Source organism: Podarcis pityusensis, assembly GCF_964106645.2.
Source record: "Podarcis pityusensis genome assembly, chromosome: 2".
NCBI classification, from domain to species: domain Eukaryota; kingdom Metazoa; phylum Chordata; class Lepidosauria; order Squamata; family Lacertidae; genus Podarcis; species Podarcis pityusensis.
This window is the reverse complement of record NC_138029.1, coordinates 113999237-114013879: the sequence shown is the minus strand read 5'-3', so window position 1 is coordinate 114013879 and position 14643 is coordinate 113999237. Positions and strand designations below refer to the sequence as shown.

The 14643-nt window shown below is 46.9% G+C and overlaps 1 protein-coding gene across 1 annotated transcript; it reads left to right on the top strand.

The window, feature by feature from the left end:
- Positions 1 to 404: 404 nt before the first annotated feature.
- LST1 (leukocyte specific transcript 1) lies at positions 405 to 14643 on the top strand. Its single transcript, XM_080993416.1, has 5 exons — positions 405 to 620; positions 1960 to 2011; positions 5328 to 5438; positions 9854 to 9876; positions 13561 to 14643. The coding sequence occupies exons 2-5, from the start codon at positions 1984 to 1986 to the stop codon at positions 13810 to 13812; spliced, it is 414 nt and encodes a 137-aa protein (XP_080849542.1). The 5' UTR covers positions 405 to 620; positions 1960 to 1983; the 3' UTR covers positions 13813 to 14643.

Genomic DNA, 14643 nt, shown 5'->3' with positions numbered 1-14643 from the left:
TCATGTAAAATGTTCAGGGATGTATGGTATGCAAAATGAAAGAGAAGAAGGGGAGTCATTGATTTAAGGTTGTTTAAATGAACATTTTGAAATGTAAATTAGAAAATTTAATAAAAATTATATATTAAAAAAAGCCCCCCAAAACAACCATTTCAATGCACCCTGGGGGGAAAGTCGTCAGGCTGCCTTGATCATTCCATTCCATTGCTTTTCTGGCGACTGTCCTTCAAACTGGGTTTGTTAACCCAGTTTTTGTCTTGGATTGGCTAAGTTCAGCCTGAGAACACGAAGCCTGTGTTTTTAACAGCTCAGATAGCAATCTTGAGACGTCTCTCTTGTGGGAGCGGAGCCCGTTGTCCTCCGCAGCGAGCGCCTTCTGAGCTCTGCTTCTTCTGCCCCAGTGGTCGACTGGAAACATCTGCTCTGTAAGTTCTGGTTTTGCGCGCCGGGTCCCTGTTTCCTGGTGGAAGCAGAAGTTGCAGCTCGCTGCTTCGTGACATCTGTCACAAGAAGGTGTCAGATCGAAAGCGAAGACAGACGACCGAGGACGGATGCCTGAGCGCTTGGGATGTTGAAGACGCCCCAAAGCCCTTGGGACCAAATTGAATAAGTGGGAGAAGGTAAGAGGGGATTAAATGGAACCTGTGAGCCGCTTAGGGCCTGGATCTGTGAGAGGGTGGTGGGAAGGGCAGAGGATTTGGGAAAGCGCAAAGGAATGGGTGAATGAAGAGAGACACTGATATTAGGGGCAGGGAGAGATTTCAGTGAGTCTTCCTGTGAAATGTCTGAGGCTTCAGTCACCTACAAAGTTCAGAGGGCTGGAGCGGTGGAGCGACTGAGCTGTATGAGCTCAACAGTTATTTTATTTTATTTTATTTTATTTTTTTATTTTATTTTATTTTATTTTATTTTATTTTGTACTTCTGCAAGCCTTGGGGTTCTTGTCTGCAATTCTGGTGGCACTCACCACTTGCGTTTGCTGTGTAGCTGCTGTATAGACCAGCTGGCAGAGCACGAGACTCTTCATCTCAGGGTTGTGGGTTTGAATCCCACGTTGGGCAAAAGATTCCTGCATTGAGGGGGTTGGACTAGATGACCCTCGCGGCCCCTTCCAACTCTACAGTTCTGTGCCAGCTGTGATAGCTGAGCATGCATTGTGCAAATTGGACGCATACCTTGGAGTTGTTGTGGTGGTTAAAAAACATCCCATGTAAATTTTTCAGCAATGTAGTGCAGCAGTTAATCATGCGAGCTGCGTTTCTAGGTACAAAATTATTTCAGATACGCTTGGTGACTGTCAGACGAGTCATTGTTCCCTCAGCTTCAGCCACCCCTCAATCTCCAATATAGAGATGATTATGTTACTGACTTGCCTTCCACGGCAGTTGTGAGGGTTTGCTGAGATTTTGTACATGAAGCAGTTTGAACATTTGAAGTGCTCTTTTTATCTGCCCGTGAGAAACCCTGTTGTTCCTTAATTTGTTGTTGTTTAGTCATTTAGTCATGTCCAACTCTTCGTGGCCCCATGGACCAAAGCACGCCAGGCACTCCTGTCTTCCACTGCCTCCCGCAGTTTGGTCAAACTCATGCTGGTAGCTTCGAAAACACTGTCCAACCATCTCCTCCTCTGCCGTCTCCTTCTCCTTGTGCCCACAATCTTTCCCAACATCAGGGTCTTTTCCAGGGAGTCTTCTCTTCTCATGAGATGGCCAAAGTATTGGAGCCTCAGCTTCACGATCTGTCCTTCCAGTGAGCACTCAGGGCTGATTTCCTTCAGAATGGATAGGTTTGATCTTCTTGCAGTCCATGGGACTCTCAAGTTCCTAAATTATAGATCAATAATGGCAGAAAATGTTTTCTGAGACAGCCTGCCCCCTACTACCATTAATAATAATAATAATAATAATAATAATAATAATAATCCCATGCCTTTGACTTGTCTCTTTTGTTTCGTTCTAGAACACCTCATTTCTTACTCTGGCAATGCTTGTTTTGCATTGTGAAGGAGATGGTAGGTGCATTTCAGTCCTTGGTGTCAACTGTTCTCATCCACAGGTTGGAATCAGGGCCAGCCCTGCCATTGGGTAGACTGAGGCAGGTTCCTCAAGAGGCAGGGGAAGAGGTGGGGCAGAGGGGTTTCGATTTCTGGGAATGGAGTTGAGAGATGACCTAACCTGGGGAGAAAACAGCAAAGACCTGATGAAGAGAGCACAGCAGAGGTTATATTTTCTGAGAATCCTCCGGAAAAACAATCTCTCAAAGGACCTGTTGATGGCATTTTACCATTGCACTGTGGAGAGTGTATTAACTTATGGTCTCTGTGTGTGGTTTGGGAGCTGCACGGCCAGGGGGAAAACACTGCTGTCCAGGGTTGTAAAGACTGCAGAGAGAATAATTGGGTGCACTCTTCCCACCTTGGATCAAATCTATGCCGTCAGGTGCCATAAGAAAGCTGCGGAGATAGTGCAGGATAGTACGCACCCCGGAAATGATCTCTTTCAGCTTCTGCCTTCTGGAAGAAGGTATAGGGTTATAAAGACCAGGACTAGCCGCCTGAGAAACAGTTTCTAGCCAAATGCAATTCTGGTTCTAAACGCAGCATAAGGAGTCTCTATAGTATATTGTAGGGACCCGGGTGGGGCTGTGGGTAAAAGCCTCAGCGCCTAGGACTTGCCGATCGAAAGGTCGGCGGTTCGAATCCCCGCGGTGGGGTGCGCTCCAGTCATTCGGTCCCAGCGCCTGCCAACCTAGCAGTTCGAAAGCACCCCCGGGTGCAAGTAGATAAATAGGGACCGCTTACTAGCGGGAAGGTAAACGGCGTTTCCATGTGCGGCTCTGGCTCGCCAGCGCAGCTTCGTCACGCTGGCCACGTGACCCGAAAGTGTCTGCGGACAGCGCTGGCTCCCGGCCTCTAGAGTGAGATGAGCGCACAACCCTAGAGTCTGTCAAGACTGGCCGGTACGGGCAGGGGTACCTTTACCTTTTATAGTATATTGTATTTTAAAATGGGGTTTCAGAGTTTTTAGGGGTTTTTGAATGTCTTACGTAGATTTTTCAATTTCATTGTTCTCTATGGGACCATGACAATAAAGATATCATTTCGTATCGTTAATGCCCATTTAGAACACATGGCTTCCCCCCAAGGAATCTTGGCAAGTGTTGTTTACCATCCGCCGGCTTACAATTCCTGGGGGCTTTTAACAATCTACTGTTTCCAGCTTTGTGCCTCAGTGTGGGGTTGGTGGTGCCATAGGAAATGTAGTTCTCCCAGGGGCTGTGGAAACTGCACCTCCCATGGACCCCTGAGCTGGGATGTGCTGTTACCCAGAACGTCAGAGCCACAAAGGCGAGAGAAGACACCCCAAAACTCATTCTCCTCCTCTGCTTGGACCCCTTCACCTCTGCTCTCATCACCAGCAGGAGTGCCTGTTTGGCCCCACAACCGTGGGTGTTTGGGCTGTGAGTGCCATGCAGTGTGCAAGGCACCGGCACCGAAATTTGTGGGTGCCTGGCCCCTTCATGGAGAATTTTGTGGGTTCCCAGGCACCCAGGTCCCCGGGGAGTTGGCACCTATGTCACCAAGGTATGAAAAATGAGGAGAGTATGTTTTTGGGTGGCAGCTTTTGACGATGAGGTAGGGCAGCTGAGACGAGCAGGTAATTTTCTCAAGCCCTTAGATTGGCTCAGGCAAACGTCTTGATTTATTCTGCTGTGTTCTTTTGTGTGTGTTGCGGATGCTATGAAAAAAAGAAATCAGGTAATTTGTGTGAGCTAATCCAACAGGAGCTTGGGATAGGCGGCAGAACTTTTCAAAAAGCATTTTTCCTCAACAAACTCAAAAGGGCACGTGAAAGGGCACGTTTTAAATCTTCCCTTTAAATATTCAAACACACATTTACTTAGATGAAAGAGCGTCATGATGAATCGTGCATTTTAATAGCAAATAACTGTCATTTCACGAAAGCTGAATTTAAAAATGTCCTAACTCGAATACAGCGGAGCCTTGGTTTTTTGAGCATCTCGGAAGCCAAACAATTTGGAAGCCGAACGCCGTAAATCTTCCGGAAGTAATTGCTTGCGTTTTCGAATGTGCCTAGGAAGTTAAACGGCTTCCACTGTGTGTTTTTCCATTTTTTCAATGGATTTTGAACGTTTCGAAAGTTGAACAGTCTTCTGGAACAGATTACGTTCGAAAACTGAGGTTCCACTCATGTGTGTGTGTGTGTGTACACACACACACACACACACACACACACACACACAGTGGTATTGGGTTAAGTACTTAATTCGTTCCGGAGGTCTGTTCTTAACCTGAAACTGTTCTTAACCTGAAACACCACTTTAGCTAATGGGGCCTCCTGCTGCCGCCACGCTGTCGGAGCACGATTTCTGTTCTCATCCTGAAGCAAAGTTCTTAACCCAAGGTACTATTTCTGGGTTAGCAGAGTCTGTAACCTGAAGTGTATGTAACCTGAAGCACAGGTACCACTCTGTGTGTGTGTGTGTGTGTGTATATACCGTATATATATATACAGACACACACACACACACACACACACACACACACACACATATACATACAGTCATACCTCGGGTTACAGACGCTTCAGGTTGCGTTTTTTCGGGTTACGGATGCGCCGAAACCCGGAAGTACCGGAATCGGTTACTTCTGGGTTTCAGCGGTCGCGCATGTGCAGAAGCGCTAAATTGCGCTTTGAGCATGTGCAGAAGTGCCGAATCGCAACCCGTGCATGCGCAAACATGCAGCTGCGGGTTGCGAACGCTGCGGGTTGCTAACGTGCATCCCGCACAGATCACGTTCACAACCCGGGCGTCCACTGTGTGTGTGTGTGATAGCTGTCAACGTTTCCCCTTTTTTAAAGGAAATTCCCTTATTCCAAATAGGATTCCTCACAAGAAAAGGGAAAAGTTGACAGCTATGGTGTGTGTGTGTACACACACACACACACACACACACACAAAAACAACACCAAAACCCCCCTCTGGAACACGCTGGCGCTGCCTCCTCTCTCTCTCTGGCTGAAAGAATTTTCTTAGGCGGCATCTGTTCACCAGATACTCTGTGGGAGGTGGAAGTGCTGGTGGGGCCTGGCAAATGCCCAGACATGCCACCCTCTGGAATGGGCGCTGGGTGGAAAAGGTCTTGCTCCAGCCCCCTCAGGCCTACGTCCTCAGGAGGGGTGACACGAACTACAGCTAGTTTTGGTTCCAAGGCGAGGAGTGGGATCATAGGCAAGAGGAATGGGGGGCAAGAGGGGGACTGGGCTCCCTGGCACTGACGGCGTCACATCTTCCCAATTACGCAGATCGCTGCCAAATCACAAAGTGGCTGCTCTTCGGAGGAGGAGCGGCCATTCTCCTGATGATGTTGGTTATCGTGATCCTCTCCATCTGCCTCTGCCGTGTCTGCAAAAGAGGTAACGATCTCGTTGCGAAATATCTGGGAACAGCCTCTAAAGCAGGAGAGAAAAACTTCCTGAAACAAAGGACGTCCTTTTTTTAAAATCAAAACCTTTTTAGCTGAGAGGTTGGTCCTTGCTGGAGAGCCTGCAAAGTCCTAAACCTCTGTTCCTGAAACGAGTAGGGAAGTGGGGAATTGTTCTAAAGTTGAGAATACTTTCCTCAAATCAGTCCCGGTCCCCAACAGTTAGGAAACCTCAATATGTTTATTGGCTCTGTGTTTCGGAGAGACCTGATCTCGGGGGGGGGGGGGGGAGGACAGACTTCTGTGGTCGCATATGCAGAAGGTCCCTGTTAACGGAAAAATCCGAGGGCTCCCTTGGACAAAAACAAAGACACCAACCAGGATTACTTGGAGCGAAACAGCAGCCTGTAGGCTTGGCCTTTATTGATCTGTTGCAACGGGGTGCTCCCCTCACCCGCAGGAGAGAGGAGGGACCCAGAAAAATGGCGCGCAAGGCCTTTTAAAGACTTTTGAAATTGCCACCCCTAGAAACATCATACAGTGGTGCCTCGCAAGACGAAATTAATCCATTCCGCGAGAGTCTTCGTCTAGCGGTTTTTTCGTCTTGCGAAGCAACCCTATTAGCGGCTTAACGGATTAGCGCTATTAGCGGTTTAGCGGCTATTAAAGGCTTAAAGGCTTAGCGGATTAGCTGCTAAAAGGCTATTAAAGACTATTAAAGGCTTAGCAGATTAGATAAAGGGGGCGAAAAGCGAAAAAAAAATCTCAAGACTTGCAAGACATTTTCGTCTTGCGAAGCAAGCCCATAGGGAAATTCGTCCTGCGAAGCAACTCAAAAACGGAAAACCCTTTCGTCTAGCGGGTTTTCCGTCTTGCGAGGCATTCGTCTTGCGGGGCACCACTGTACATACATCACAGAAGGGGTGTAACCTAAGACCACCCCTCAGATACATCACACCTACATCACAGAAAAGGCAGTCTAAAACAGAAATTTAAATGTTGTTTTTCTCCTGTCCTTGTTTATCTCCTGTCTGGCAGGTTACTTGATTGGATTGCCTGGGGAGCCTGGCCAGTCTTTTGTAATGATAAATACTTAGTTCCTGGGCCATGTCACAGGCTCACACCCTATTCAAACACAGACATACCCTTAAGACAGGATTTGTGAAGGAAAAGACAATGGGGAGGCTTTTCCAGTTTGACCTTGCAGAGAAAACATTTGCTCAGTTTAGGAATCAAAATGGTTCCAGGTTGGCCTTCCTGTGCTGATCTATGTATGTGCTTGGTTGGTACACTTATGAACATTACCATATATCTAAGACCATAAAATTCCTATCACATCCTGAATTCAATTCCTGGCATCTCCCTGCGAAAGGCTTCCTGCCTGACACCCTGGAGAGAGGCTGCCAGTCAGTGTAGACAATATGCAGCTGAGTACATCAAGGATCTGACTCAGCATAAAGCTGCCTCCTATGTCCATACAAACTACGTCTCCTGGTCTAGAACGCAGATACAGGGCACCTTTCAGACATGCTTTGTTTTGTGTATTTATTATTTCATACTCTCCAAGTGTCCCTATTTTCTAGGAACATTCCTGAATTTACAGAAGCTGTCCTAGTTTCTGATTTGATTTCGGAATGTCCTGCTTCTCCTTAGGACGTTCCTATTTTCATTGGAGAAAAGTTGGAGGGTATGGAGTTATCTGACCCCTGAGCCAAGGAGATAAGTAACTAGGCAACTTTTAGAAGACATCTGAAGATAGCCCTGTATAGGGAAATGTTTTATTATGTTTTTGTTTGTTGGAAGCCGCCCAGAGTGGCTTGGGCAACCCAGTCAAATGGGGTGGGGCATAAATCATAAACTACTTCTTCTTGTTGTTGTTGTTATGGAATAGGATGTCCCTAATTTCAATGGAGAAATGTTGGAGGGTATGTTATTTATCGTATTTATTATCAAGGATCGCAGGCAAGCAAAAAAAAAGTGATGAAGCAATTTATTAAAAGCCTTAAAATGATAGAATTGTAGAGTTCAAAAGGACCCTGAGGATCATCTAGTTCAACCTGCTTCGATGCAGAAATCTCAACAAAACATCCATGACAGATTCAAAACATCTCCAGTACAGTGGTACCTCGGGTTAGGAACTTAATTTGTTCTGGAGGTCCGTTCTTAACCTGAAACCGTTCTTAACCTGAAGCACCGCTTTAGCTAATGGGGCCTCCCACTGCTGCCACTGCGTGATTTCTGTTCTCACCCTGAGGTAAATTTCTTAACCCGAGGTACTATTTCTGGGTTAGCGGAGTCTGTAACCTGAAGCGTATGTAACCTGAAGCGTTTGTAACCCGAGGTACCACTGTACAGATATGGACAGGGAAATAACTCAACCAAAATTAAAACCCCTGCTAGAATACGAAATCCCGCTTTCAACAATAATTTTAGTGATTATTTTATTATTTATACCCCTCACATCCGCCTGGGTTTCCCCAGCCACTCTTGGCGGCTTCCAACACATCTAAAAGCACTTGCAGGTGTTTGTGGGATGGCAGACTGCGTTGTTTCCACAATCAGTGCATGTCTTGCCACTTCCTACTGAAATCCTGTTGGCTTTCCACACCACAAGTGTTCTGGGTTACTGTTGTTTTTATTTCTTAAAAAATATTTATATACTACTATACTTTTAAAAAAAACAACAACCCCAAAGCAATTTACAGCTATATAGAATTATAACAAAAATGCACAAACCTTTAAAATCAGAGACCACCAGCCAACCATTATGGGAAGATGTAGGGTAAAAGCACCTCTCTAGATGGCAATAAGGCACCAAATATACCAAAATGATATGTGGATGACCCAGTGTACATCTACCACTCACATACATATATTGCATCACTGATATACAGTGGTACCTCAGGTTACATACACTTCAGGTTACAGACTCCGCTAACCCAGAAATAGTGCTTCAGGTTAAGAACTTTGATTCAGGATGAGAACAGAAATCGTGCTCTGGCAGCGCGGCAGCAGCAGGAGGCCCCATTAGCTAAAGTGGTGCTTCAGGTTAAGAACAGTTTCAGGTTAAGTACGGACCTCCAGAACGAATTAAGTACTTAACCCGAGGTACCACTGTATTGTCAAAAGCTCTTGGGGGAAAACAAACAAATCCAAAGACATATTCTGGAGGGACCTATAAATCAGATATTTCACTTCGCCAAATACTTTTAAGGAGCACTTTTGTATACACAGAAAATCACCGTGCAAGCAGCTACAAAGTTTGGCTGCTACCGGGACCCAACGCAACCACATTTTAAGAAGCAGGGACTGTAAATTGCCTTGGGAGCAACAGAATGTCCTGACAGTGTTGCTCCTCCCAGTGACATTGCCTGGAAAAATAGGTGGTTACCCTATGCGAGCTTTGCGTGCCTGCATGTAAAGTATTTTTGTACTTCTGCAAACCTTGGGGTTTTTCCCAAGCCTGTGGATGTGTGATGATTATGGAGAATGTAGTGGCTGAGTTTTGGTTATTAAGGCAGCTTCCTGGGCTGCTGCTTGCTGTAAAAAAATAAAGCACAACCTGAGGAAAGAAGAATATAAAATGAAAGCAAACATACCTTTAATTCACAATTTTTGTCCTAATAATAATAATAATAATAATAATAATAATAATAAGTTATACCCTGCCCATCTGGCTGGGTTTCCCCAGCCACACTGGGCGGCTTTCAACAGAATATTAAAATACAATAATCTGTTAAACATTAAAAGCTTCCCTCCTAAACAGGGCTGCCTTCAGATGTCTTCTAAAAGTCTGGTAGTTGTTTTTCTCTTTGACATCTGTTGGGAGGGCGTTCCACAGGGCGGGTGCCACTACTGAGAAGGCCCTCTGTCTGGTTCCCTGTAACTTGGCTTCTCGCAGTGAGGGAACCGCCAGAAGGCCCTCGGCGTTGGAACTCAGTGCCCAGGCAGAACGATGGGGGTGGAGAAGCTCCTTCAGGTATACTGGGCCGAGGCCGTTTAGGGCTTTAAAGGTCAACACCAAGACTTTGAATTGTGCTCGGAAATGTAATAATAATTTATACCCTGCCTATCTGGCTGGGTTTCCACAGCCACACTGGGCGGCTTTCAACAGAATATTAAAATACAATAATCTATTAAACATTAAAAGCTTTCCTAAACAGGGCTGCCTTCAGATGTCTTCTAAAAGTCTGGTAGTTGTTTTTCTCTTTGACATCTGTTGGGAGGGCGTTCCACAGGGCGGGTGCCACTACCGAGAAGGCCCTCTGCCTGGTTCCCTGTAACTTGGCTTCTCGCAGCGAGGGAACCGCCAGAAGGCCCTTGGCGCTGGACCTCAGTGTCCAGGCAGAACGATGGGGGTGGAGACGCTCCTTCGGGTATAACAAGTGTTTTTGTTTTCCTTCGCAGGAAAGAAGCGGAAACCTGTAGAAGTAAGTATGGTGTGATTTAGAGATAATCACCAAGCGGGCAGAGGAGGTTGGGTGAGGAAGAACTGTACACATTTGCAGCATGTAGATTCAGGATCCACAGACGAACTGGAGGGATGGGGAACGGCTCAAAGGAACTTTATTCTCCGGAGCTTCTAAGGCAAACTTGCGCAACAACCTCTGTGGAGTCCTGCAGATGTCGTGGGCTCCCAGCCCCATCATCCTAAGCCAGCCTGCCCAACACATCACCACACTGGCTATCCCTGCCCTAGGCCTCTGGAACTGCCTGGGCCCTGTGGCTCTCGGGCAAGTCCTCACATACCCAACCTTCATAGTTCTAAGGGAGCATCTCTAGACTCTAAATTCTATCAATACCAGAAGGTCGTCCCTGAGATAAATTCAAGGTGTTAGAGCTGATCATTGTGCTTTTGGAACGGCTTGTCTTAAAAGCAGTGCTCGTCCCATGAGCTGCCCACTGGCCTGAGCTCGGTGTAGTGTCTAGGGATGTTGGAGTGGAAATTGCCAATGTTCACTGGTTTGCTTCATGTCCAGAAACTGGAAACCAACCCAGTGTATATGTTGTTGTAGGGACGTGGGTGGCGCTGTGGCCTAAACCACTGAGCTTCTTGGGCTTGCCGATCAGAAGGTCGGCGGTTCGAATCCCCGTGACGGGGTGAGCTCCCCTTGCTCGGTCCCAGCTCCTGCCAACCTAGCAGTTCGAAAGCATGCCAGCGCAAGTAGATAAATAGGTACTGCTGTGGCAGGAAGGTACCGTATTTTTCGCTCTATAAGACGCACCAGACCACAAGACGCACCTAGTTTTTGGAGGAGGAAAACAAGAAAAAAAATATTTTGAATCTCAGAAGCCAGAACAGCAAGAGGGATTGCTACGCAGTGAAAGCAGCAATCCCTCTTGTTGTTCTGGCTTCTGGGATAGCTGCGCAGCCTGCATTCGCTCCATAAGACGCACACACATTTCCCCTTACTTGTTAGGAGGGAAAAAGTGAGTCTTATAGAGCAAAAAATACGGTAAATGGCATTTCCGTGTGCTCTGGTTTCCGTCACAGTGTCCTGTTGCGCCAGAAGCGGTTTAGTCATGCTGGCCACACAACCTAGAAAGCTGTCTGTGGACAAACTCTGGCTCCCTCACCCTGAAAGCGAGATGAGCGCTGCAACCCCATAGTCGCCTTTGACTGGATTTAACCATCCAAGGGTCCTTTACCTTTTTTACCTGTATGTTGTTGTGGCTGCTTTCAGCCCATAAATGACACTTAATTATGTCCTAACCCCCCCCCCCCCCAATCTGTATTGCATTTCCTTTTCATTGGAATAACCTAATGACAACGTAATGTAATGCTAATGATGTACAGTATTCCCTCATCTTAGGCAGGGGTTCAGTTCTGAGGGTTAAGCATGTAGTCAAACCTTTGGCGGTACCCTGTGGCTAGTGGGTGAGAGGGGGAGGGAACACCCCAGGATTACCAAAACTGGCATGCCAAGTGGGCCTCACTGGGCCCACTTGCTGCCATGGAAATGGAAGGCTGGGGATGTTCACGTGAGATCTCGCGGGATCTTAGATTCTCCCGCGTGATCTCAGGGAGCATTCCAGAACTGGTGTGCTAAGTGGACCTTGCCCCCAAGTGGACCTGGTACAAAAAGAGCACTCCACCTTGCGTGGGACTAGACTTGCGCAATTTCAATCAGCCTGCCTTTAAGCACATATGTTTGAAATTGTGCGCGTGAAATTAGGACGTCCTGCAATATGGCTAATGTCATTTTTGGTGGGAGATGAACTGCAGCGGAACAGAAACAGCGCTGCATGTGAGAAATCCAAGGAGGAATGGGGGGAAAAATGCCTACATACGTCCCTAGTGATGACCAGCCAGTGTCTTCTTGAGACTGTACCACTTTGGACTGTGGACAAGGGCTCACATGACTAAATAGGGGGAGGGGAGGGAAAATCTTTATACACGTAGAAAACTGATGTATCAAGAGGGAGGCCAAGCTGAAAACCCTCTTCTTGTCTTCTATTTTTCTATGTGGAGAGGTGGGGTTTTTTTTGTCCAGAATAATTCAAGCCTATGAGGGCACATCTAAAGTCTGGTACAGTCCAGAGAAACAAGTTTAGCTCCTCAGTGGAGGCTGGATTAAAAAAAATGCAGAAGAAGTACGCAACCCAAAAAAGGACTCAGATTTGCATAAAATTTGAGCAGTGGGATGAAACTGAATTCCGCTGAACTGTGACCAGAATTGTGGTGGTGGAGGTGATAGGGCTAAATTTGTACTTGCTGCAGAAAGTGGGTGGGTAGAGAGGAAATCAACTGATACAGCAAAGGCCCAAATACAGATATTTTTATTCCAGTTAAGGGACTAAGGCTGCAACCTTAACCCCACTTACCTATGAATAAGTTCCGTTGAACTCAGTGGGGGTTCCTTCTGGGTGCACACAATTGCACAACACAGTACGAACCAGGGCTGGATCTAGACCCATCAGGGAAGCGCTCCAGTTTAAAGCATTGCAAAACAGGGAAAACAGGTAGAGAAAAACGGGACTCTGCATCACCGTCTGGTGGCACAATCTTATATCTCATATACAACGCGCATAAATCGCTTTTTCTTTACCAGTCTAGCTGAGCCCCAGGTCCAGGCAGAGTCAGTCCTGTTGAGTTCCATAGGGCTTACTCCCAGGATGCAGTTCTGCAATCAAAGAATATTTACAAAAAAAATATATGCATCTACTGTATTTAAAGTAAAAGTGTGCATAGAAATGAGTGGTGAAAGGAACATGCAAAAATGTATTATACTAGGATGAATTGCTTGCAAAAAAATGTGTACATCGCTCAAAGCTGCATACAAAAAATGTGCCCGTTCAGAGAAATTCACACTAAAATGCTGAATAATTTTCATTGCGATCTTTTTGTAAAACTAACTAACTAACTAACTAACTAACTAACTAACTGCTTCAGGAATGTGGAGAACTGATTGGAAAAATAGGAAACTGAGAGAACCAAAACTGAACTAAATCCATGCCTATTGTGAGGTCAGGGACGTGGGTGGCGCTGTGGGTTAAACCACAGAGCCTAGGACTTGCCGATCAGAAGGTCAGCGGTTTGAATCCTCGCAACGGGGTGAGCTCCCATTGTTCGGTCCCTGCTCCTGCCAACCTAGCAGTTCGAAAGCACGAAGTGCAAGTAGATAAATAGGTACAGCTCCAGCGGGAAGGTAAACGGCGTTTCCGTGTGCTGCTCTGGTTCGCCAGAAGCGGCTTAGTCATGCTGGCCACATGACCCAGAAGCTGTCTGCGAACAAACGCTGGCTCCCTCGGCCTATAGAGCGAGATGAGCGCGCAACCCCAGAGTCGGTCATAACTGGACCTAATGGTCAGGGGTCCCTTTACCTTTACCTTTATTGTGAGGTCAGGTGAGGGAAACATAGCCCTCACAGGCGGAGATAAGGAGAGATGGGCTTGAGACCCTCCCTGACAGGTGAATTCTGCCAATGGTGGCTTCTGCCATCATCCAAGCACTGTGCCCAGGGAACTCCCAGGGGCCAACAAGGATGGAGGAGGTGGTATGGTGGTGGTGGTGGGGCTGAATTTCACGTTCCGGTTTGAATTAACCAGCCCGCTCTTCTCATCTTTTGGTACTAACCGATGTGACCTCTTGCTGTATCCTTCCCTATCACTAGGGTGTGGCTGGCAATCCGGATGAAGCCAGCTTGCATTATGCTGAATTGCAGAACCTCCCTGATTGCAATAGAGGGCAGTGTGATGGGGGGACCTGCACAGCCCCTTTGGCATCTCTCAACAACGACTATGCTACAGTGGCAGAGCTAAAGGAAACGGCCGATCAGGGAAGCCGCTGCAGGCCTGAGCCAAACAAAGAGGACGGGGCGGATGGCGCGGTGAGTGGGGACCAGTCGTTCATGGAACAGGACTGAACTTTCGTTGGACTGGAATGGGAGATTCAGCGAGGGGAAGAAGGTTCTGTGCTTGATGTGGACTGTGTATCAGTTGTGCTCGGATTCTGGCCCCAGAGAAGCTGGAACATTCTGCCATTGGACTGTTTGATGCAGGCTGAATATCTTTGCATAGATCTTGTGGGGAAGAGGTGTGCCTAATTTATTTTGCTCCCCCCTTTTCGCATCTGCAAACAATTTGGATTCCATTTTCGCAAAGGGGATGCAGGCATAGGCAAACTCCGGCCTTCCTACAATCCCCATCATCCCCGACCACTGGTCCTGTTAGCTAGGGATGATGGGAATTGTAGTCCCAAACATCTGGAGGGCCGGAGTTTGCCTATACCTGCCCAAGCTCATCTCTACAGCCACTGACACGCTGTCATGGATTTGGAGACCTGGGTTCAAATCTCCAATGGGTTGGGCTTCAGATAAGCCATTCATTTTAGGCTGACCTACCTCTCAGGCTGGACCCCCATGTATGGAACAATAGGTGGGGTGCAAAAGTGACCAAACGTGAATATATGTGAATATATATATCATGAGGACTAGCCTAGAAGAAAACCAATTCTGTGACAGAAAGCAGGTTCCGTATCTGCGCTGTGACATGTCACCAGACTTCCCAGCATGTCAGAGCTGAAAACAGGGAGACTCTTTCTTGTATATTGCCAGCATCTGTGTTTTCACCCTGCCCTCTCTCATTACACAAAGCTGTTATTTTCCTACTGTACACTATCTTCATTGAGTCTACAATAGTCTTTCTTTCGCTTCCCCTCAAAGCAAGGTGCACCAGTAAAACTTACTGTGGAGGTC

Coding starts and splice junctions, on each gene's coding strand:
- LST1 (XM_080993416.1), top strand. CDS start 1,984: ATGCTTGTTTTGCATTGTGAAGGAGATG. Junction 2,012..5,327: donor TTTGCATTGTGAAGGAGATG/GTAGGTGCATTT, acceptor CCAATTACGCAG/ATCGCTGCCAAATCACAAAG. Junction 9,877..13,560: donor AGAAGCGGAAACCTGTAGAA/GTAAGTATGGTG, acceptor CCCTATCACTAG/GGTGTGGCTGGCAATCCGGA.